This window comes from Mustela nivalis (assembly GCF_964662115.1).
Source record: "Mustela nivalis genome assembly, chromosome: 14".
Taxonomy (NCBI): domain Eukaryota; kingdom Metazoa; phylum Chordata; class Mammalia; order Carnivora; family Mustelidae; genus Mustela; species Mustela nivalis.
The window spans coordinates 23,898,257-23,920,653 of record NC_139033.1 but is presented as its reverse complement, the minus strand read 5'-3'; the positions used below and the strand labels follow the sequence as shown (position 1 = coordinate 23,920,653).

General features: G+C 55.0%; 1 protein-coding gene across 1 annotated transcript; it reads right to left on the bottom strand.

Annotated features, from left to right (window-relative positions):
* Nucleotides 1-289: 289 nt before the first annotated feature.
* Nucleotides 290-17,617, bottom strand: DIPK1C (divergent protein kinase domain 1C; the record flags this gene model as incomplete). Its single annotated transcript, XM_082698183.1, has 4 exons — nucleotides 290-1,019; nucleotides 3,701-3,865; nucleotides 7,991-8,674; nucleotides 17,417-17,617. 4 exons carry the CDS (start codon nucleotides 17,615-17,617, stop codon nucleotides 801-803), a joined length of 1,269 nt encoding a protein of 422 aa, XP_082554309.1. The 3' UTR covers nucleotides 290-800.
* Between the last annotated feature and the right edge of the window lie 4,780 nt (nucleotides 17,618-22,397).

Here is a 22,397-nt window from a genome sequence, read left to right as displayed (position 1 = left end):
GAGCTAGCCTCTGACTCCAGCGAAGCCAACGCCTGACCCTCCTGACCTTGGCACTCGTGCTGCTTCAGCTTCTCTGGGGACAGAAAGCCGGTGTGCTGAGGTGAGCATTAAAGTGCTAAAACACAATCCATAAAATCCATGTGCCTCTCCAACCCGCTACCTGCTCTCTTTACCCTCCTCTCATGACAAATGACGTTTCCTAAAGATGCAACGTTTGGCTTTTATTGTGTATAATTCCAGATTCCCAATTCCAGCTCGGCTGGTTGTTCCCGAAGACAGCAGGGACCCCAGAGCCTCGCACACTCCCCTGCTCACACTCACACGGCAAGCACACGCCGGGACAACTCACACTCACGTGCACACTCACGCACACAGACTCGTGCGAGTGCACCTGTGCCAACACCTACACTTGCCCGTGGGCACACACACGTGCACGTTTTGGAAGGCGGTGACGTGGGCAGGGAGGCGAGCTGGAGCTCCGGGTCTCACCGCCGAGCACCGGCCCCTTCTGCACAGTAACGGCCCGTCGGTCCGCGCTGCTCCCTGACGGAGAGGCTCCAAACACGCTCTGTGCCTGCCTCCCTCGTGTCATCTTTAAAGGGGTGACGGCCCAAGGCAGGGTGGTAGCCCCACAAGACGGAACGAGGCCAGGCTGGGAGGGAAGAGGCGCCCTCGCGGCGGCCGGCGGGGAGTCCGCGGGCGAGCAGGGGCGCACCTGCCGCGCGGCGCCGGCCGAGAGGAAGGTTCCTCCTTCCAACGACCTGCTGGGGGGAACCCGCCCGAGGCTGCCGCGGCCGCCGCTACTCCTCTGCGTCCTGCAGTTCCCTCTGCGTGGCTCGGAGGAGGTGCCGAAGCTTCCGGAACACGTCGCGGGCTGCTCTCGGGGGGCCGCGCGCGGTGCTGCGGGGGTCCGCGCATTCCTGCACCGCGTCCCGCAGCTGCCGCTGCCGCGGGAAGGACAGGGCGGAGCCGCCGAGACTCGAGGAGAACCAGTGGCGGAAGATCTTGTCGCAGATGACCTGAGGGACGGCAGACGAGGCGGTCAGTGCGGGGCCGCGAGCCCCCCGCCCCCACCGTGCCCGCAGGGAGGCCTCCTCCCGCGGGGGCAGCGGGCGTCGGGTCCCAAAGCTGCCGTCCCTTCCAGCAGCAGGACGGGAGCCCCGCGTCCAGCCCGGGGCGCACAGGGAGGGCCGGGGTCGCCGAATACACCTCCCGAGAGGGAGCGGAAAGGGCTGATGACCCGCTGCCCGTGCGGAGCGGCCCCTCGGCTGAGTCGCCACGACCCTGAGGACCGGCTCGGCCGTAGGTGGACCAGGCAACGGGCAATGCCCGCGGGACAGGACTGGCTCAGGGGTCCGGGGGGTGTGTGGCTGGCAACCAGGGTCACACGTTGAGATGCACGGAGAAGAGACTGTCCTGGAAGGACTTTGAACCCTTTTATTTCAGGAGCAGAAGAGAAGAATTCAGCCAGCATCTCACAGCCGAGAGGTGCCCCTGAATGCGCAGATCTCCTGAAACCCTTCCCGGCAACGCGCGGCCTGTTCCCACGGCTCTCCCAGGCCCCCCACGCTGGGCGGGCTCCTCCCAGGGGCACCTAATTAATGCGCTTTATTTTTCTGTGTCACACTGTCTCGGACTCACTGAACAGAGGCCTCTGTGTTGTAAAGCTACTTTTCACAGAAGACAAGCGACGAACTTCTGCTTCCCACTCCCTGCAAGGGCAAAGATTCTTTTTAAAAACAAATTACTGTACAATATATTATTAGTTTTGATTTAGTGTTCCATGATTCGTGGTAGGGTGACTAACGAATACAATAAAAAAAAGGAAAAAATACATAAATAAATAATAAAAACAAATTACCTTAGTTCTATTTTATTTGCTAATCCATACGCAAAAATGTTCAATGTCCCGGAGGACAGACCATATGTAGGTCCTAGGTCTCCAAGCTGCTCCCAACTCTGGGAGCTGATCTCTTCCTTGAATATCCATCTAGACAGAGTACGTGCACAGGAGCCTATGCACGCTTCTCCCTTCCCTTCCACTTTGCACAAAGGCGGTCTACTACACACTTCCTCAGCTTCCGTTTCCATTTAACCGAACCCCAGGGGGAGACATGGAAATGTCAGTTCTTACGGGGATTTCCTGTTCGCTTTCATGGCCGCACCTCAAACGTGTGGGAAGATCATACCCATTATTTAACTAGTTCGCTACTGGTGGAAATTGAGGCTGTTTACTAACTTTTGCTGTTATGAACAATGCTGCAAGAAATATCTTCCTTGTATGTGATTTTCACGTTGCCCATGCCAATAAATTTCTAGAAATGGAATTTCTGGGCCTAGGGGTATGTGCATTTTTTGTTTAGTAGATATTGCCCAATCAACCCCGTGAAAGTTGTACTGAGATATGCTCTCACAGCAACGTATGATGAGAACAGTTGTCTTCCCCACGGCCCAGCCAACACGTGTGTTATCTTTCATTTTTGCCAACTGATGGGTGAAAATGGTTTAATTTGCATCGTTCTTCGCCGTCGGGTGAAAGCGATTTGTGTTTCCTTTCCAGTGAATGGTCAAGTTGATGTCCTTCACTCACATTTGCATCAGACTGTTGCTCTTCTTCATATTAATTTGCAGACGCTCTTTATATTGTAAGGACATCCCCTCTGGCTGGCTTTGGCTGGCTTCCTGGAGAGTGGACTCTAAGAGAGAAGCTTGCAGGCAGGGATTTATTGAGGTGTGTTCCTGAGAACCATGCCTCCATGGACTTGAGGGAGAAGGAAATCTTCCGGTGTTCCTTACTGGGGCCGGACCCTGGGCTTTGCGCAGACCCCTGCTCCCACCGACCAATCCCTGAACGCTGCCACTGGCACGTGGAGTAGCCACAGCAAAGAAGGTCCACTGCGGAAGGAAATCCTGGGGGACAGTCTCTGAGCCCCGACAGCAGCCGGTGCGTGAGGACCCCCGTCCTCTCTCTCCTGATCTGAACCAGCGATGGCAAACGTTTTACCCATTTTCTCATTTAACTTTTAAATTTTGCTTGTATCTGGAGGGATTTTGTTTAGTTTTGTTTCCACTATATGGATTTTTCAAGAGAGTGAAATCTGTCGGGAGTTCTTCCTACAACCTCTGAGTTGTGTTCCATACTCAGGAAGGCCTTGCTTACTGTCGGATGGTATTTTAAATTCTCCCAGTTTTTCTCTGTTACCTTTAGGATCCTAGTTTTTTGAGTTGATCATTGAACCCTCTGGAAATCAGTTTAGTCAGGGGTGAAGTAGGAGCTACCCAGCGGACCTACGTCATTCCTCCATCACCCAGCCACCTTCTGCTGGCCCGAGAGCTACCTGTCGTTACGTCGAGCTCAGAAATTTTAGAAAATTCTATTCCTTTGCTCTGTCAGTCGGCGCAGGGATATTTTTTTTTAGTAAACTTTTAAGTTAGAAAAGGACTACGTTAGGAGGACATGGGGAGCCCAGCAAAGGGGTCTGCTGGCCGCTCCATCCAGGAGACCCCGATGGGGTCATATGACCGACAGCCCATGGGGCAGAGGACACTGCCTCCTGCCGTCCCTGTCCCCACTGAGCATATTGAGCACAGGTGGCATGGGAGGGGTGACCTGGGCCATGTGAGCGGGGTGACCCACACAGAGGGCAGCGGCTGCCCCCAAGAACGATGTCCCCCAGCCCCCGCGGGGGCAGCCGCCTACCTGCAGGTTGCTGTTGACTCTTTCTGCTCCACACTTGTTGACGCGCAAATCACACTTGGAAAAACAGTCGAAGAAATTGCAGTCTTCGTCTCCCGTGCAGTTCTGCTCAAGAATTTCCCGCATTTTAGGTTCAAAAAAGGCCATGTCCACGTCGATGGCCACCACCTGCAACCAACACAGCACACGGCCATCAAGGGACACCGAGGCTCAGCACCGCGGGGGCTGGGGCACCCCCTCTCCGCGCTGGCAGTGCAGGTGCCTGTGGGCTGTGGGAGGGCAGAACGCTGCCTGCCGGAAAGGGGAGCCCGGGCCGTGCTGGGGCTCCAGCTTGGGTCACACAACCACCTGGCATTGATCATATTGCAAAGCTTATGATTACGTTTTTCAACCTCAAACACTTTCTCAGCTTTAAAAGTCGGATCTCTGAGGGGCGCCTGGATGGCTCAGTCAGGTGAGGGTCTGATGCTCGGTCAGGCCGTGATCTCGGGGTCCTGGGATCGAGCCCCGGTTTCCGGCTCAGCACTCACCGCAGAGTCTGCTTGAGGACTCTCCCTCCCTCTGCCCTTCCCCCCGTGCTAGCTCTCTCCCTCTCAAATGGATAAATGAATAAATAAACTTTAAAAAAAAAAAACCAGAATCTCCGAAATGTCTTAAAAATAAACGAATCCCCTCTCCATTGCTGTATCGGAAGAAGAAACCGCCCTCCTGGGGCAGATCTGTGGGTGTGACGGCGACAGCAGGTGGGCAGGACCTACGCCGTCTCCTTGTGGCCTCTCTGTGACCTGAATCCACCGGCTTCCCACTGACTGCACGGATGGAAACTTGGCTGCAAACGGCAGCATCAACCGTCTCGCATTAGGGCTGATGCACACGGACCCAGGTCCAACAGCATCAGATATGAAACGCCAAAATGCCAAAATGCCACTGTCGGCAGGAGGCCACGGTCGACCCCCTGGAATTGCAGATTTCTCTTCTTGGCTTCAAACCAAATAGGCTTCCAAACCAGAAAAAAAGAAGAATGTCTACATTATGCAGATTTCCCTCCACCACCTGAATTTTAAAAACAAAACCACAACAAAAAAAAGATCTCAAACTTGATAAAACCTGGATTCTTCCCAAATCAAGCAGTTCATAGCTTCTAGGTATTAAAAAAGCTTTCAGAAGACTTGATGAATTTGCTGGCGTCTGTGGCGTCTCGCAAGCCTTCACAGGCTGTCCTCCGAGCACCGGCCCTTCCTTCTGCCTTTGGTAGCCTTTGGTAGCACCCCGGCAAGGCCTCGCTGGCTGGGGTCCATTTCCTCCGCAACTCAGCTGTGTTAGAAGCTACATTCCCCAGTTTAGGTTTTTGTGGTTCACCCAGGAGTGATGCCAGAGGCAGTAAACTTCCTTGGGGGATGGGTCAGTAAAACAGAAGAGGGAAAATAGTTTCTTTCAAAATGTATGGAAGATAATGAACATAAAAAACAGGAAACGTTTCACTACATAAGAGCTTTCCCTAATGACTAATTCAGGCACAGCAAACAGAAATTACACTTTTAATCAATTTTCCCTATCTCGTTATTTAGCCAAAAGAAATAGCTAATTTCACTATTTACCATAGCTAATAGACTAAAAATACATTGGGCTGTGCTCATGAATCTATTGTCCTTATAATTTATTAACAGGACCACAGAGCCTCCCTCCTTTCTATACTTTCTGGCAACCTCCCCAGCATCCCCTGGGCCCCTACACACACTTTCCCCTCCTTGTGACTTCTCACTCCCATTCCTGATTGTTCCCTTCCCGTCTCCCAGGGAGAGCCAGATTTATTTTTTAATTTTTAGCGTACAGTGCAGAACGGATTACGGCTATTGTAAGCATAACTCCACACACCTAAAATAAGAGCAGCAGCCACGCCAGCAGAAAGAACTGCCTACGGCTTCTTGAATCACGTCAGGAGAACCCTAACGGCCTCCCTGCACGAAACGACACAACTCGCACCTTCATCAAACTCATCCCGCTTCAAACTAGAAAGGGTTGATGAGAATTGTCTCATTCCCCACTGAAAGGTGTAACTGTCACGTAGGACACATATGGGATTGGAAGGAGCACGTGCTAGCCATGTTTGGGGGGCACAAAGCAGTGGTGTTTCCCAGTTTTTCCTTTGCAACCGCAGATAAATTCTCAGGACCTGTCAGTGGGGCCCGGAGACAGGGAGTGACTGCAAGTCTCCACGTGCCACCCCAAGTGTCGGACCCAGCGGGTCTTGGTGGGGAGGTAGAAAAATGTGCATTTCTAATAAGTTCTCTGGTGATGCTGACACTGCTGGGTTTCATTTAAAGTTATGAAATCATAGGGCAAGTTAGCTTCTTGAACCTCAGTATCTATAAGGTCAATAATGCCGGGGTTGGCCAAAGGGGACCCTCTGTCCTCCCTCCCCATTTGCCCCTGAGAAGAGGAGGTGAGCTCAGGCAGAGGCGAGTGGGTGCCCCAGCACAGTCCACAGGGCCCAGTCTGGGGCTAGGTCAAAAATCGCAGCCATTATTTCATTGAACAAATACGTGGTGCCTATCTACACAAGATGCTGGAAGGCACAACTCTCGTGCAGTGCACAAGCCAGCAGCGTGCCATGTTTCCCTTTCCCCCAGCTCCTACAGCTTTTCCTGGGAACCCAGCCCAGTCGGCTTCCCAATTCCCTCAAACGTTACTGCCCCTGTGGATTTCCACTCACTGACGCTCCGCAGTACTCACTGGATGAAGAAACCGGTGTCAGATGAGCACGGGCCCCGGAACTGCCAAAGCCGGTGGTGTGAGCAGACACGCCACACCGCCTTTCCCAGGGCCTTGGGGTACCCAGGTTCCCAGGACTTCTCTGAGAAAGAGAACGGGGGTCCCTCATGTCCTTTACATAAACGTACTGCTCATGAATTAGGGAAGCTTGGCCAGGATTTCACCTCCAAAAAATATGCTTGTGGAGTCCTGGGGTGTCCCTCCCCTTCACAGCTCGGACCATGTTTACGGGTCTCGTGGAGCTCGGGATGCTGCGGACAGAGCTGAGTGCCTCCAGAGTGCAGAACCTTCTGGAACCTCTCAGGTCTTCCCCATCCACACTTGGAGCGACCCCCAGCTTAACAGTCCCTCTGGGGCTGCCAGGGACCAGGAAGGCATTAGGACAAAGCAGATTGGGCCAGCTGCCACAATGCTCTTTACGGTGACAAGGCTTGACTGGGGAAGGGGGTGACCCAGGGGGCAAATTTAGTTTTCTAGATTCCAGGCTGTTTTAAGAAGGCATTCCTATGCCACCTGCCGTGAAAACCCTTGGCTGGAAATAAGAGAGCCCTCTCTTTTGTCCCTTTCTGTTTTTAATCGGGATGAAGAGCACCATTCCTCCAGGACCCGGCACGCTCAGCGGCCAGCCCTCTGCTGTGGCTGAGGTCCCCTTGGCCTCACTTGCCAGCATCGCCGTTATGAGCCACCTTGTCACAGCCTGGGAGCGGAGGACCAGGACACAGCCCGCTCCCACTGCCAGCTGCGCACTCACACCTACGTCTTCTTGAGCGGTTCCAGCATTTGTCCCAGCACAGGGGAAGGACACCTGCGTTCAGGCACCCGGGTCACCCCAACAACAATGCGATGCTCAGGTTTAGCCCAGCCGGGGTGAAGCGGGAGGGGGTTATCGTGCAGTGAAACCTGGAACTCCCTCTGGCTGCTTTCCCAGCACGTTTAATTCCCTGCACACCTGTGTTGCCCAGAGTGGGAGAGGGACTTCACCGACCCTCCAGAGAGCAGCCCGGAGCCAGGCACTTCCACGCGGGCAGATCCTTCCCCGTACAGAAGGCACCAGAACTCCAGCTGTCCCTCTAGAATTCTCACCTGGGGAAGGGAAACTAGAGCCTGTCCAGGAGGAGCGTATCAGGAAAAGCCTGCCACAATCCTAGAGCATCAGCCAGCACAGCCCCCGAGGCCACCTTTCTCCGTCATCCTCTGGAGCGCCGCGTCTCCTGAAGACTGCTTTCTGCCCTCAGCAAGAGCTTGCTTTCAAGTTAGGTCTTCGGAGAAACCAGAAGAGGCCGGCGGAGGACGACGCTGCTGTGGGCGCCTTCGCTGTCGTTCCCCGCCCGGAGGGGCAGGGTGCCTGTGCTCCCCAGAGTCTCTCGTTCACTCCCGAGAGGAGGTGCCCCGGCAGGTCTGGCTTGTCCAGGCCGGGAGCTTGCCTGAGGTGGCCGTGCCCCCCGCCCCAGGCTTCGGGAACCTGCTCCCCGACGCTCCGGCCCCGCACCACCCCCACGCCCCGGCCCTCGAGCCACTCACCGTGTAGTCACTCCTGATGGCAAAGTTTTCCGGCTTGACGTCGCACAGGTGGAGGCGGTGAGAGAAGTCGTCCTCGAAATGGCTCACCATGTCCAGGAAGCTGAGCGCCATGTCGCTGACGGCCTTGGCCTGGCCCCGGCTGCCCCGGGGCCCCCCCGCCGCGCCCTCAAGGGGGAAGAGGGCCCGGTGGCGGGGGCTGCCGGCTGCCAGGTACTCCACGGCGTAGAAGTGGCCGCAGGAGCCCAGCACGGGCAGGGCGTGCCGGCTCAGGTCCTGCAGCAGGCTGAAGAGGACGAACTCCTCCTGCTGCAGCAGTGACCACAGGCTGGCCAGCTGGCCCCGCCACCGCGGACCGCGCCCGCCTGGCCACAGGGGCCGCAGGCTGCCGCCGGGCAGCTCCAGGCCCAGCGCGTTCCTGACCTCGCCGGCCACCAGCAGCAGCAGCTCAGCCTCCGGGAAGTCCTGGGCGCCCTCGTCGGCCGCGTCCTCCAGCAGGCCGAGCGGCGGGAAGCTGGAGAAGGCCTCCTCCTTGGACTTGAGGATGACGGGCCGGCCGCGCCAGTCGGCCTGCAGCACCTTCTTGCCGCTCTCGTAGTACAGGCAACGCCGGTACAGCAGCTTCCCCGCCACGCACAGGTCCTCACAGAGGTCTCCCACCAGCGCCCCGCCCTCGTAGTCCCGGCACTGGAAGGAAGGGGACAGCGGGTCACAAGGCAGGAGCGGCCGGGCTGACGCCAGGCAGGGGAAGGGAGAGGGGCAGGGTCGGTCCCTGCACAGGGCGCTGTAATCAGCCGTCGAGAGAGACCTCATGGAGTGACCCACACGGGCTGTTTGGGTCAGTGGGTAATTCACTGAAAGTTAGGACTCCTCGCGGCTCAGTCGGTGAAGCATCTGGCTTCGGCTCAGGTCATGACCTGGGGTTCTGGAATCTAGTCCCGCATCTCGATCGAGTCCTGCTTCTCCCTCTGCCTCTCCTGTTCCCCCTGCTTGTGCTCTCTTTCTCTCTCTCTGACAAATAAATAAATAAATTCTTTTTAAAAAATTAAGAGGAGGGGTGCCTGGGTGGCTCAGTGTGTTAACGCCTCTGCCTTCGGCTCAGGTCATGATCCCAGGGTCCTGGGATCGGGCCCCCATCAGGCTCTCTGCTCAGTGGGGAGCCTGCTTCCTCCCTCTCTCTCTGCCTACTTGTGATCTCTGTCAAATAAATAAATAAAATCTTTCAAAAAAATAAGTGGAAGTGCTAAAAGAGTGTCTCATATTTATTACATTATTCAACGAGGCCCAGGTCTTCAGAATTGGGACACTGGAGGCGAGACGTGGGTCCCCCCACTGTGCCCCTGTCCAGCCACGAGATGCTGGAAAAAGCCTTCCACCAGCTGGTGACAGTTCCCTCAGCTGTCAGAGACAGGGCTGGCCAGGTCAGTAGTCATCGACCATGGCCATATGGGCAGGTCGCCTTGGGGAGCTTCGAACCCCCCCATCTAAGAATGGCTAAGTCAGATCTGGGCAGGGAGTCCCCTGTGCGCCTCAGCTGGGGTCAGAATAGGCACAGTAACAGCCCTTCCTGCAAGCATGTACCCGCAGCCGGGTGTCTCTGACACCCGGTGTTGCGGCCTGTAAGGCCAGCAGGTCTGGAAGGAGGGCAGGGGTTCAGAGGAGCGCCCTGTGCAGGAAATAGAAGAGGCTGCGTGGTCGGTCATGTCAGCAGGGCAGGAGAGAGGCACGAGGGACGCCTTTCAGAACATGGGAGCTATTCTGGAAGCACAGGGCGCCTTTGGTCCCTGGCGGAGGTGAGGAGGGGTCAGGAGCCCTCAGATGGCGTTTCTCCTAAACTTCAGCGGCTCTCAGAATGGGTTCCACACGAGGCGACCAGCGGCCTCCCCCAGCACACCACAACCATCCTAGGCAGACAGACCAGCCAGGCCCTGGCTGGTGGTCCTGCTGGGCTGTGGTCGAAGACGGAGGACAGTATACAGCAAGGTGGAGGACTGTTCCTCTGTTTTTGGTTTTAATCTTTCAGGAAAGCCAACCCCCTAGACCCTTCCTTACTAGGATCTACCTCCAACTGTCCCCCAACAGGTGCGTCTTCCTTCCACGTGAGCAGATGCTGGCCTCCCTTCCTAGAAGTTCTGCTGCCCAGGAGATGTGGCAGGGGGTCCCCCTCACTCCCATCAGGTGACAGACAAGGGCTGCCGTGTTGTTTCCCTCACTGTCACATGCACGACCAAGTGCCCTGAGTGACCAGCCGCAGCTAGAGAGCGGCACCGCGCAGACAGCAGGGTCGGGGCCCAGAGTCACGCGGGGAGGGTGGCCTGGCTGGATGGTGGCCTCCTGAGCAGACGACGCCCGCCCCGGCTCTGAGGCTCGGATTCCGTCCCTGCGTCACCAGTCTGCCTCCCTGGCTCAGTTTTCGGACCGGCCGAGTGGGAAAAGCGTGTGGAAACCAGTTATTTATTCAAGTGCGAGGCGTCCCGAGATGCTGCTCCAGAATGGGCAGGTGACATGCTCCGCAGAGACTCTGGTTGTGCCGCGCCGGTCAGCTTCCCTTCATGAGCCGCTCAAACTCGGACAACGTGCTTTCAGGGCCCGGATGGGGGGACGATCCCAAAGGCCCCGAAGATCTGAAATCTACAACGTTTTTGTGACCCGCGGGGCCTCACGTGGTACCAAGCCCCACTGGAGAGTCCTGAGGCGAGTTGCTCGGCTCCGCGTGAACTTGGGTACACATGCCGCGGAACTGTCCATTGCTTTGATTACTGGTTCTGTTCCGTATGCAACATGGGAGGTCTATGATCCACATTATTTTTCTAATGCCCAAAAAAGGGGGACCTCAAAACCATGCCCGGCTCCAGAGTGTTAGCTAAAGCCCTGTGGGCCTTTATAAAGACTCTAGGTCAATTGTTCAAAGTACACATCACCAGAATGCTTATTAAAAAGAAATATTCCTGGTTCTTAAAACAAGTATCTGGATTTTCGGGACCATTTTAGGCAATAGCAGTCCACACCATCTGATCCGATCCTGGGGCTTTCTGCTGAAGGACACTCCCGGGAGCCATCCCTCCTCTGTGGGCTGCCAGTATCACACCTTGGGTGGTGGGTGTGCAGCCCTGGCCAAGCACAAGGACGCAAGTGACAGAGACCTGTGCGTGGTCATGAACAGACCCCGGCACTTGGGAGAGCCAAGCTGGGCTGCCGTTTTTGTCTTTGGAAAACACACGCCCCTGGTGGCTCTGTGTTAATAAACACCTAGACATCTGTGTTAAATACACGTGATGCTGTGTTCATCTTGCCATTTAACGGAACACACGCTGGTAAAATGCCATCCTCTGAATTCCACGGCTTGGAGTCAGGAAATGGGTGTTGAAAGGATCGGGACCCTTTGAGTCATTCACTCTCTGCTAAGACATGGCCACTGACTCGGGCTCGCCGCAGGGCTCTGGATATTCTCGGGGTGGGGGGGGTGCGGGGATGAAAGGTGAAGTGTTCTCGCTATCTGGTGTTTGCAGAGTTCCACATTTCCTTAGTAAACCTAAAAATACTTTTTATTTTTAATTTATTTAAAAATTACTTTGAAAATTATTTAAATTATTAAAAATTAAAAATATTTTTTAAAAATAGTTTTTTAAAAATGTCCTTATAGAGCCCCCAAAATTCCTCTAAGTATGGTACCCCAAATTATTTGATTCAAGTCCATAAACATTTCTGGAGTGTTGTCTCATTTAGAATTGAATCCAAAGTGCTTCTGAATGAAGAACAGAACCGTTTGGTGGGAGAAGGTGAGTCCTGAGCTGGGAGCTTCAGAATCCTGGGACAACCCGGAGAGAAGGGAGGAGACAGACAGAGTCCACTGCACTGTGAGCAGCGAGTGTGCAGGGTGTCAGCTACGATGTCCCAGAGCCTTTACTTTCATCCCGAGCTGTGGCCAAAACTGCCACCAGCCAGGAGAGACGCCTGCGGGCCAAGGAGACAGCTCCACTCCTCTGGGACCAGGAATGGCCATGGGCAAGGCCTTGCTGCTTCAGCCACTCACGGCCACCTTCAAATCAAGAATGCCACTCCCCCGACTTCACCCAGCCGTGTGTGAGCTGAACCCCTATCCAACTACAGGTACCAGGCTCAGGAATTCACATCACAGAGGCAGCTGCCTTTTGAACCCATGAGAGCAGAGTATGGTCTGTATAGGATCTTAAACAGCAGGCTTGGCCCTGGGGCAGACTGGGCTTGCCTCCTGGCTCTGCCCCATACAAGCTAGTGGCTTGTTTCCAGCTCTGTAACATGGGATGCCCATGGTGCCACAGACCACCTGTGAAGGTCAACCAGAGTCACAGGTTCAGAGGACCTGTTTGTCTCCATGAATGCTACTTGTCTCCAATCTCTCCAGCCCTGGTCATAAGAGGGGGTGGGAGGGAGACTTCTTCTGGGACAGATGCACCTGAACTCAATTCTGAGGAGACTTCTTCTGGGACAGATGCACCTGAACTCAATTCTGAGGAGACTTCTTCTGGGACAGATGCACCTGAACTCAATTCTGAAAGCCTAATTGCAGTGTGCTTAGCAGATAAGGAGAGAGGGGGCAGTTTCATTGCAGGGAACAAGCCTTGCAAAGAGCCTGAGTTACAAAGCAGTGTGGTATGCTTAGAGAACGGGATATGGTTCAGGGTTGTGGAAAGTGAGCGCAGGCACCTGTGTGTGACCTATCAGGCTGTCCTATGAAAAAAATGCTGTGTCTCTGCCAGAGAAAAATGCTTCTACCCTGCAAGGGCCAGATCAACCTTCCCCAGGTGGGGGGGGGGAGAGGAGGCAGCCCGGTGTCCCCTGGGGATCCTCATCTCCCACCTCGGCCCGCAGCTCCCAGTCCACCAGACTCCCGTGCCCCATCCTCTCTCCCACTGGCTCCCCACCACAGTGTTTTCTACAAAACTCTCCTGCATTGATGAAATCGAGTTCAAATTGAATTAAAATCTATACAATGTTGCCCCTGCATGTTCTGACAGCTGTTCCAATCAGGAGTTACAAGACATTTTGAACAACGGCAAAATCATCGAATTGGGCATAGACCCTATCCATTTTGGAGGGGCACATTATTTGGGGCTGTTTTCCTGAAGCTTGGGGTAGGAGGGGCCTCCCGCAGAGCTGACAGCTTCTGGACTGCAGTGTCAAGCCTCGTCGGGAAGGCCAGGAAGCAGAGTGAGATGCCCAGGACCCCGGCGGGCCTCCGCTACCTTAGGGGAGGTCTTGGGTTTATGATGTCACTTGTGGTGTCTGTGTCACCTTGCTCGTCATAGGAGGTAGCTGACACTAAGGCAGGGTGTGCACTGTGTGGTTGTTCCAGAGGGGCTGCTCATCGTCCTTTTGGGTGATGTGCATTAGCCCTGCGGGTCCCCCTCTCTTACAGAAACCGAAGAATTCGGCGCTGGGGCTCCGCAGGCTCCCAGTGCTGCGGGGAATCTGCAGGTTCCTTTGGCACGTCTGTATCTCCTAAAGCCCGAGAAGAATTAACTTAGCCTTCAAACACCAGTGAACTTAAAGGACAAACTACAGGTCTACAAGCTAACTAAAACCTGCCCTCGTGAGAGCAACGGTGAAATCGCGCAAGCACGTCCTACTGAGGTGGCTGCGCTGGAACCTGTGGAAGTGGTTTGTCGCAGGAAGTCCGTGTTCAAAGTCCCTTTTCTCTGAACAGGACGGGAGCTGCCAGCTGGGGACAGGCACGTCTCTGCCCCCAAATGCGCAGCATACCGACCCCACAGGTATCGCGTTTTAAAATAAACTGAAAAATACAAAAGCAAGTTAAGGAAGTCTCCTTATCTTGATGGGCCCTTTCCGGTTGCGAAGACTCAGTGGATCCGCATCCGCAGTGGATCCGCGTCTGCGGACCGTGTGCGGCCCTACGCCCTCGCCCGGAGCTCCCAGTCCCGCGAGGAACATCCTAGCGGCTGGTGCTTAGAAACCCTCCAGCTCCTACCGTGGCTCTCGGGCAAAAACAAAACCCGTCCACTCCAGTCGGAGAAACTGCTGCAGGGGTCTCAGAGGTCAAGCCCGAGGGCTGGGTTTTCTCCTGCGCGTTCATTCTTGTTTTTAAAAAGCTCGAAGTTTCTGCCCCCTTGGCAAGACAGCCCGAGCTAGAACTGCGCTCCTGGGCGGTGAGCTGGGCGCTGCTGCGTCTGGGGGCAGTCCGCCTGTCACTGCGCAAACCTCTTGACCTCTGGGTGGCTCAGAAGATACACACTGCAAACACGGCCGGAGCACCGGAGGAGCAGAGATATTCCCTGCTGTAAAATCTTTCTGGATGCTGCAGTCCCACCGGGGCCGCGGGTTTCTACCACAGCAAAGAAAGCTAAGCCTGTCCTGTGAAAAAGCAATCTGTACTGGAGGCAGCGAAATTAAATTACGTCAAGACCTACAGAGCCAAAAGGGAGTTCCCCCTTCTGAACAATGGAGCACGTGGGACTATTCTGGGGATGCTATAGGAGGATGAAGAATACCCAGTAGGTACTTGGGGTTTTCAGTATCGAGGAAGCCACCTGTTGTCACAGAGTCTCTGCTGTCCCACTGCTCAGGGTCCCAGAGAGGTCTCAGAGAGGGTCCTACTCTGCAGGACACACTAAGTGCGTGAATCGGGAAAAGTTGATCTACATCTCTGGGGCTCAGTTTTGCCATCCGTGAAGTGAGGCGAGTCCAAGCACACCCCTCGCACAGGGGATGACATGAACTAATACACAGAAAGCCACTTAGCCCGGGGCCTGCCCAGAGCAAGCCCAGCGGGGACCCACAGCAACACTTCTCTGCTGCTATGTGCAGTGCTCTGCCCACGGAACAGGAGCCAGGCTCAGTGATGCTTCCCAGCCTGGGACGGCCCCAGACCCAGCTCACGAGGAAAGGAAGGCTCTAGAAACCTCACAGGAGAGCTGAAGAGAGCTTACAGATGTCTTGATTATGAGATGTGCTGAAAAACCACAGCAGAGGAGACAGCAGTCTGACTCAGAAACTCCAAAGCTAGAGGACCCAGGGCTCAACTCCTTGGAACAACTCCAGTTGGCTCTTCCAACTCTCCCCTCTCCCAGCGCCAAGAAGTGCACTGAGCTCCCTGGGCAGGAGGGGGGCCGCCCGGGGGTGCCAGCAGGCCGACTCCCAGCTCTGCACCTTCATCTCCAGACTCGCCCGCCGGCCAGCCAGGGCACCTGCCACACTGCGGGCCTGGGACGCCAGCAAGAGGGCAGGACTCCCCCGGCTCTGGCAGGAAAGGAGAGGGTCCCCTCTGGCTCAGCAGCAGTGCACCCCTTCTGTGCTTGGTATTCAGACAGAAAGCTAATGAGGGTCTGGAGAGCAGTCAGAAAAATAACGGCCAGTTTTCTTGTTAAGGACAAAAGCCAGGCAGAATGAATTGAAAGTGCCTAGGCGCTGGAGACAGAGGGCCGATTCAGCGTGAGTCCTGGGCGGCCACAATGCCGGGCTCTGCGGGCAGCCAGGGCCCAGCAGAGTCTGGGTGGCAGAGACGGCGGCGCCGTTCAAACCCTGTTCTAGTTCAGAGTGTCCTGGGGTCCAGGGAGCCAGGGTGCTGGGCGGGGCTAACACCCACAAGTCCTGAATGGAGAAGGTAGACAGAGACCAGGCATGGTGGGAGGGAGAGCGAGCCAAGCCCTGAGCATGGGGGAGAAAAAAATGGCCTCGAACAGGGTGCCCAGGTGACGTTCCCTGAAAAATCAATTCGTTGGGACGACGTCAGATGAACTTCAGGAAGACAGACAGAGAAAGTATTTCCGATTGTTCTTGGGCAGGAGGTGAGACCAGCAGCCTTCAGAAGCAGAGCCCGTATCTCCAGCTTCATGTCAGACTAAACCAACCCCTACTGGCTGCCATTAGGATGTATCAGTAGAGCCTCTAACCAGAATTGGTTTTAATTTATGAGCTGGAATGCTGGGGAAGCTATGATTAGCAATTACCTAAATTGTATTGGGCCATATAATTTCCATTAGTTTTTTTCCCACTTAACCAAAGATAAATAAGTGAAAACAGCATTTTCATTTTAATGTAAAAGATTATTATATTATTTTTGTAAACAGGTGTTCCACTCTGGGATGGGGAATTCTTTATGTTCATTTAAATAGTGAATCAGTCCCCCCAAAAGAAGACTCTGTGAAAAAAGAAGAGTCTGTGGAAAAAAGCCTTGTGAAAGGAATTTTTATACGGGTTACTGAGAAAGCTGATGAATTGTTGCAAGTTAAAGAAAACTTGCTGGAAGGTCACTGTAACGGTCCATTATGGTGGATAATGGTGACTGACAGACAGATGGAGGGAGTCGGTGATGAGGGTTCCACCTGCACCATGAGCAAGAAATGATCAGACTCGGTTAGAGAATATGATTTCTTTGAGTTTGTATATTTCACTCACTTCTTTAGTTTTTCCAATTTCTTAAGCTACGAAAGTATGAAAACTTACAGTCTCAAACCCCCCACCCATATGTAAGCAATTGGACCGTAAACTTCCCATGCGTTTTTGGAAGATTTCTTAGAAAATAGATCATCTTTCATGAGAAATGCTTAGATAGATGGTCCCTGTTTTGGGAAGTGAACAAGAGCTTAAAAAGCCAAAGGGGTAGCCCTTGCCCGCTGTCTTCACCTTTTCAGCTTTCCTTCCGGGACCTCTCCCTTTTTCCAAGTCTTCCTAACGCCCATGATCTTCCGGACCAAACGGAGAGACTGAGGAGCAGCCAACGTTTGGAAGGGACGGATAAGCGTCTGGGGCCCGGTGCACACCACAGCGGCCTGCCCAGCCAGCTAGGACAGCTCAGCCCCACGCCTGTTAGGACACCGCTGTCTGGACCCCACGAGGCGGTCTGCCGGGGTCTGCTCGCCTGAGCGCAGGGGGCCCGGGTCTCACAAACCGCGCCCGGGAGAGCCGCGGCTTTGGGGCGCAGGGAGACAAGGGCCCTACCAGCCCTCTGCGTTGGGCTCGGCGAGAGGCACCCAGGTAGGAATCACACAGCAGCCGCCGAGCGAGAGAACCCGAGAAGCAGAGGCGTGGTCCCCGCTGGCCCCGAGCCTCGCCGCCCGCCCGCGCCCTCGCCAGCGCCTGCAGCCGGACCGCAGCACGCGGGACGCCGGCACGGAGGGGCTGTCGGGAGACCCGGAGCGGATCGGCAAACTTTCCGAGCGCGGGCTCAGGGGCGGCAGGAGAGCAGTTGGGCAGGAGCGCGGTCTTGGGACAAAGGACCAATTTTGGCGAACCGGGAGAGACACCTCCGCGCGCCCGCGGACTCTCGGGCAGAGACGGGTCGTACGCACCGGGCCTTCCACGCACCGTGTCGGGACAGCCAACCCCCCGGGACAACCGCGCCCGACTGCCCCGCTCCCGGGTCCCGAAGAGGGTGTCCCGCCCCAGGCCCCCGGGGAGCGCGGCGCCGGGCAGCGCGGCCGCGGGACCTACCAGCGCGGCCAGGATGCGCCGGCTCTTCTCATCCGTGCAGCGCTCGGAGAGGACGCCCGGGTGCGCGCGGAGCAGCAGTGCGGCCGCCAGCACCCAGCCCGCCGTCCACGCCGCGCAGGCCAGCAGCGCGCCCCGCCCGCACCGCCCGCACCGCCCGCGCCGCCCGCGCCGCCCGCACCGCCCGGGCCGGCTCCGCGCCATGACCCGCCGCCCGCGCCCCGCGCTCCCGGGGCGGCTCCGCGGCTCGGCCGGGCCCGGAGGGGGAGGGGGCGCGGGGGAGAGGCCGCGCGAGGGGAGGGGGAAGCCCGGCCGCCCGGCTGCCCGCGCCCGGCCCGTCCTGGGGGTGGGGTGGGGTGGGGTGGGGTGGGGTGGGGTGGGGTGTCCGCGGGCCGCAGCCTGCGCGCCCTCTGGGGCGCCGGGGGAAGGGGTGTCCGCTCGCGGCTCGGGGGTCCGCGCGCTGCTCGCCCTGCTCTGCCCGCCGCACCCCGACACCTTTCCACTTCTTCTTTTTTTTTTTTCTTGCACCTTTTTTCCAAGAAGACCAGTTCCGCCTCTTAAACAGAATCCGCAGAACCCGCGTAGATTCAAACTCCCCCGGTTCCCACTCCGGGTTCCTCTGCGGACACATCTTTAATGCAGACAAGATCTACCCCCTGCTCTGGCGGCCGCTCAGCGCCCGCACACTCTTGTTACAGAGCAGCCCCCACCGCCACCCCGGGCCAGAGCCCCGGTTGCTCTCCTCTCCAGCTGCATCCCAGGCCCCTTGGCCCCTCTGCTGGAGTCCTCCCTCTCTCCCCTGCAAGCCGGGTTCCCTCCGGGCTCTTCCCGGGGCTGAGACACGCGAGCGGGCCTAGAGCCAAGTGCCGGGGCGGTCCGGACATCTTAGCGATCCCTGCCGTCCTCTCCCAGGTAGCGTCCCGCATCCCACCGCTGTGGTCCGGGGTGCCACAAAACGCTGGGGCGTCCTTTACGGGGACAGAGAGTGCCACACTCTTTAAACGTTTCCACTTAACCCTGGCTAGGAGAAAGCAAGCGTTCACTCAATGTGTCTAAATTGTATTTCTGTATATTTGTAACATCATCTGGGGAGCATGCTTCCTTGTTCCAATCCCAGTCCTTACATAAAATAGGCGGCGCCTCCACCAACAGAGAGGTCTCTGGTTCTTGCCAGCCCTCTCCACCCCACACGGAGCTGCTCCTCCATTGTCTGAAAGCCTTTCTCCCTCAGGGAGAGAGTCCGAGGTGGGTGGTGTCCTAGGAGGTGAACTGTCACAGCAGCAGGCCTCTGAAAGCTGCCCCCCACCCCACCCCGTGGCTCACGCATTCACTTTAAAAAGCTTGTTCCAAGCCTATTCCCTGCCAGCCCAAAGCCATGGCCCTCCTGCCTGCTCTCTGTCTGAATTTCCAATCCTGAGTGTAGGAATCACAGGAACTATTCCCGCCCGATCAAGCATTCTGTGATGATCCTTCGCAAACTGGCTTCTTAACCTTGCCTGTTCTGCAGCTCACGGTTTAACCTTCGTGGCTGGGTGGGAGAAGCCTCTAGGAATTGGGAAACATCAAATTAACAAACACTGAAGGAGCCTGTGGGGACAGGGCCGATATTCCTGACGCCGCAAACACTCGGACGGGGTCCCTCTGTCCACAGCAGTGACGGCTGCTGCGGCACCTTCTGAATGACCAGTTCTCCCACTTCCCAGGGCACCCCCTAGCAGAAGCACTACAGGGAGCATTTTGATAAGCTGGCCCGGTCGGAACTTGGTTGTCTCATTTCAAAATAGTTGTGAAGCCCAGAGAGCATCCGCGGGTTTTGCTTGAAAATCTGGATGGCGTAAAGTTGATTCCTATTCCCATGATTTTGGGGGTCTGGGGCAGGAATAGGAAGAAGAATGAGGTAAAGACGTGCGAACACTTACTCTGTACAACCTAGGAATAAAAATCACAGACCTTGAAGTCAGAGTTAACAGCATTAGGATTTGCAAGTCAGCTTTTACTTTCCTAAGTTTAAAAAAAAATGCCAATCACACTTCTTTTGGCATTTTATAAAGAAAAAAACAGGAGAACAAAATTATAACTCCCCAATAAAGAGATCTTTTAAATATCCAGTATTGTTTGGACACAGATGTTACAGTGCTCCCTAGACCAAAATAAAGTCCTCAGAAGGCAGAACCTTGCAGGCTGCCGTCCTGCTGCACGGTTGGTGCACTGTGCAAAGCCAAGTGAAGAGGTGGATGGGGCTGAGGCCCACCAGAGCTCCGCTCACCGAACCCTTTTTCCTAGGGGGCCCCATGGAGGGGTGCCTTTTTGAATTCCCTGTCCCAAGGAGGCATTTTTGGGTATTCACATGAAGGTGACTTACAGGCCAGCTATAACCTTGATACTGAAGATCGTCCCCCAGAGCTGCAAACAAACAAACAAACGTGTAATTGTACAAGCAACAGAACATGAAGCTTTGGCTTCACGAACAAAGAAAAACAAGTTAGTTCTCATCTCCCAGAGACCTGCCGGCTGCACGTTGGTGGCTTCAGCAGGGCTCTGCGATCCTGCTGCATGATTCAGAATGACTGGCAGCCTTTGTGGACCAGGAGGAAGGGGATGGGCGGAGCTGGGGAGTGGCTTGGCCCAGTGCCTGCTTCACATCAGGTTGATTTCAATAGGCTTTAACTCCCTAAAAAAAAAAAAATTGTATGAGACCCAAGAACTACTTCCTCCTACTCCCTTACTCAAACTTTGGAAAGGAGTCATAATATTAGAAGTGGCTGGGCCCAGAGATCCCTTCAGCCAAGCTGAATTCATGCAGAAATTCACAGGGGAGTTTTCCTCTGTCTTGAAGGAGGTGAAAATTTTGCTCTGCACCCCCCCACCCCACCAAAGCAAAAGTCCTCAAGCAGAGGGGAGGCACCCGTGTTCTAGAGTCCAGGACCCATGCTCCGGGCCCCGGCGTCAGGCACACAGAGCTGAGGAAATAGACTATGTGATCAGGGCTTGTTTGTTTTAATTAAGCACTTAAACTAGACTGGGCCATTCAGTTATTTCTTCTGTTAGACTACAGGCCATTTGAGGGGAAGCACGGTCTTATTTTATGTGGTAATCCCAGACCCTGATCAGGCACCTGATACAAAGGGTTATCTGCTGAAGAAGTAAGTGAAAGGTCAGAAAACGTTGAGCCCCCTTTGGAATTTTTCTTGAGAAAGAGCTTTTAACACATAAATATTTCTTTCTGATTTCCCCGAGGCTAAACTGAGCAATCCAGACACATCGCAGGGCTGGGAATATGTCTGAACATATCTCCTGGGTTCTGAACTCGCCTACTGGCAGCTGAACTTGTCACTGAGAAAAGAGCATGAACATTTCACTTATAGGCCGTGACGGGGAAGAGAAAGGTAAAGTGCTGTGTTTCCTGACTTGGATTATACAAGATAAATAGGTTTCTTAGCGTAGGATTCTGCTACATTTGCACATACATTGAGCTTGTAAAAATATTTTTCTTTCTCAAAGGACTTGGATAATGACAAATATGCCTGTTTTTAATACACTACTTGACATATTCACATGCATTCGCTTGTACGATGCTCTAAGCAGCCTGGCAGGTGAATGGAGAAGGTCACTATCTAATACTTCACAGGAAAGGGCATGAGCTCTTTCACAGGCTCCTTAGTGCTGGTGGCATATTAGAGGCTTCTAGACTTGATCTTCTGATTCCTGTCTCGATATCGGAATAGCCACTCTACAACTGAGAGTGTAAAATTTCTCTGTGTGTCACCATTACTTGTTGACATGTCATGCCGCTGGCCAAGAAAGTTTCAAACGTTTGTCATCTTCAACAGTCATTCGCAAAAGTTATCCCTGGAACAAGATTTCCTACAATCTGTTTTCCATCCCAACCGTGGCTGCCATGTTGGCCCAAGGGCGAACTACAGAAAACGCGATGCCGCCTTTCAGAAGGTGGTGTGTTCCGGTCGCTTGTGAACCTGTTGTGGGGTGAGGGAGGGTCAGCCTGAAGAAAAGAGTGGATCGTCGAACTCCCCACCCCACTCAAGGAGAATCTCTCTTCCAACACATTGGCACTTCAGATGGGTTAACTACACCATCATTTGGACTTGACCGTATCCATGTTCTTATCCTGCTCTTGTCTGAAGTGATCAGCCCTACTTTACAAATGTGAGCTGGGTTTGGGGAGGAAGGAGAAGCGACCCTGTGTCTGGGCCAGCCTGGGTTGGGGATCAGGGTTTAAGTCTCTCTGGGAATCCTCTGCAGCCAGAGGTCAGTGTCCCAGGACGTGGGGGATGGAAGTTAGGACGGCGAAAAGGAAGGCACAGCTTCGCGTGCAGTCTTGCCTCGCGTCCTCAGATTGTCTGCAGTCTTGCCTCGCGTCCTCAGATTGTCTGGTTTACGAAGCTCAGCACCCATTTACCCTGACTTGAGAGACTCCAACATTCTGGAAGGAGCTGGGCAAAGCGGAGGCTTCAGGATGTCCCTTACAACACACGTGGACAGCAACCAGTTGGACGCAACCTGCTGTGTACAGTAGGGATTGTTTACGTACACGTCCATCTCCCCTAAGTGGACGATGTGTGCCACCATCGGAAACCGGGATGTGAAGTCTGTTTGATCGGAGAGCGGTCACAGGAAAATTTGTCATTTTCCCTCCCTTGTCATCACTCACTCCACGTCTCCTCAGGGAATCACGCCCTCTCCCTCTCAGTCCCTGGGCTTGATCTCCACTGACAGTGGGGGGAGGGGGAGTGGGCTTGAGACAGAGCCTGCTGATGAGGGCAGCACCTTCCCCAGCCAGCTGGCGGGAGCCCCAACGGGCCACTGAGAGCCAAGGGGACGCAGTCCTTGTTGGAACTGATGGGAGGGGGAGCACCTTTTCCCGGAGATGCAGGCACCAGGGACCACGGCAGAAAGAATCTGTGGGGGAATAAGGCCAGCGTCCAGGAAGGATGGTGGAGGGCTGCCTTTGAGCACCTGCCTTTCA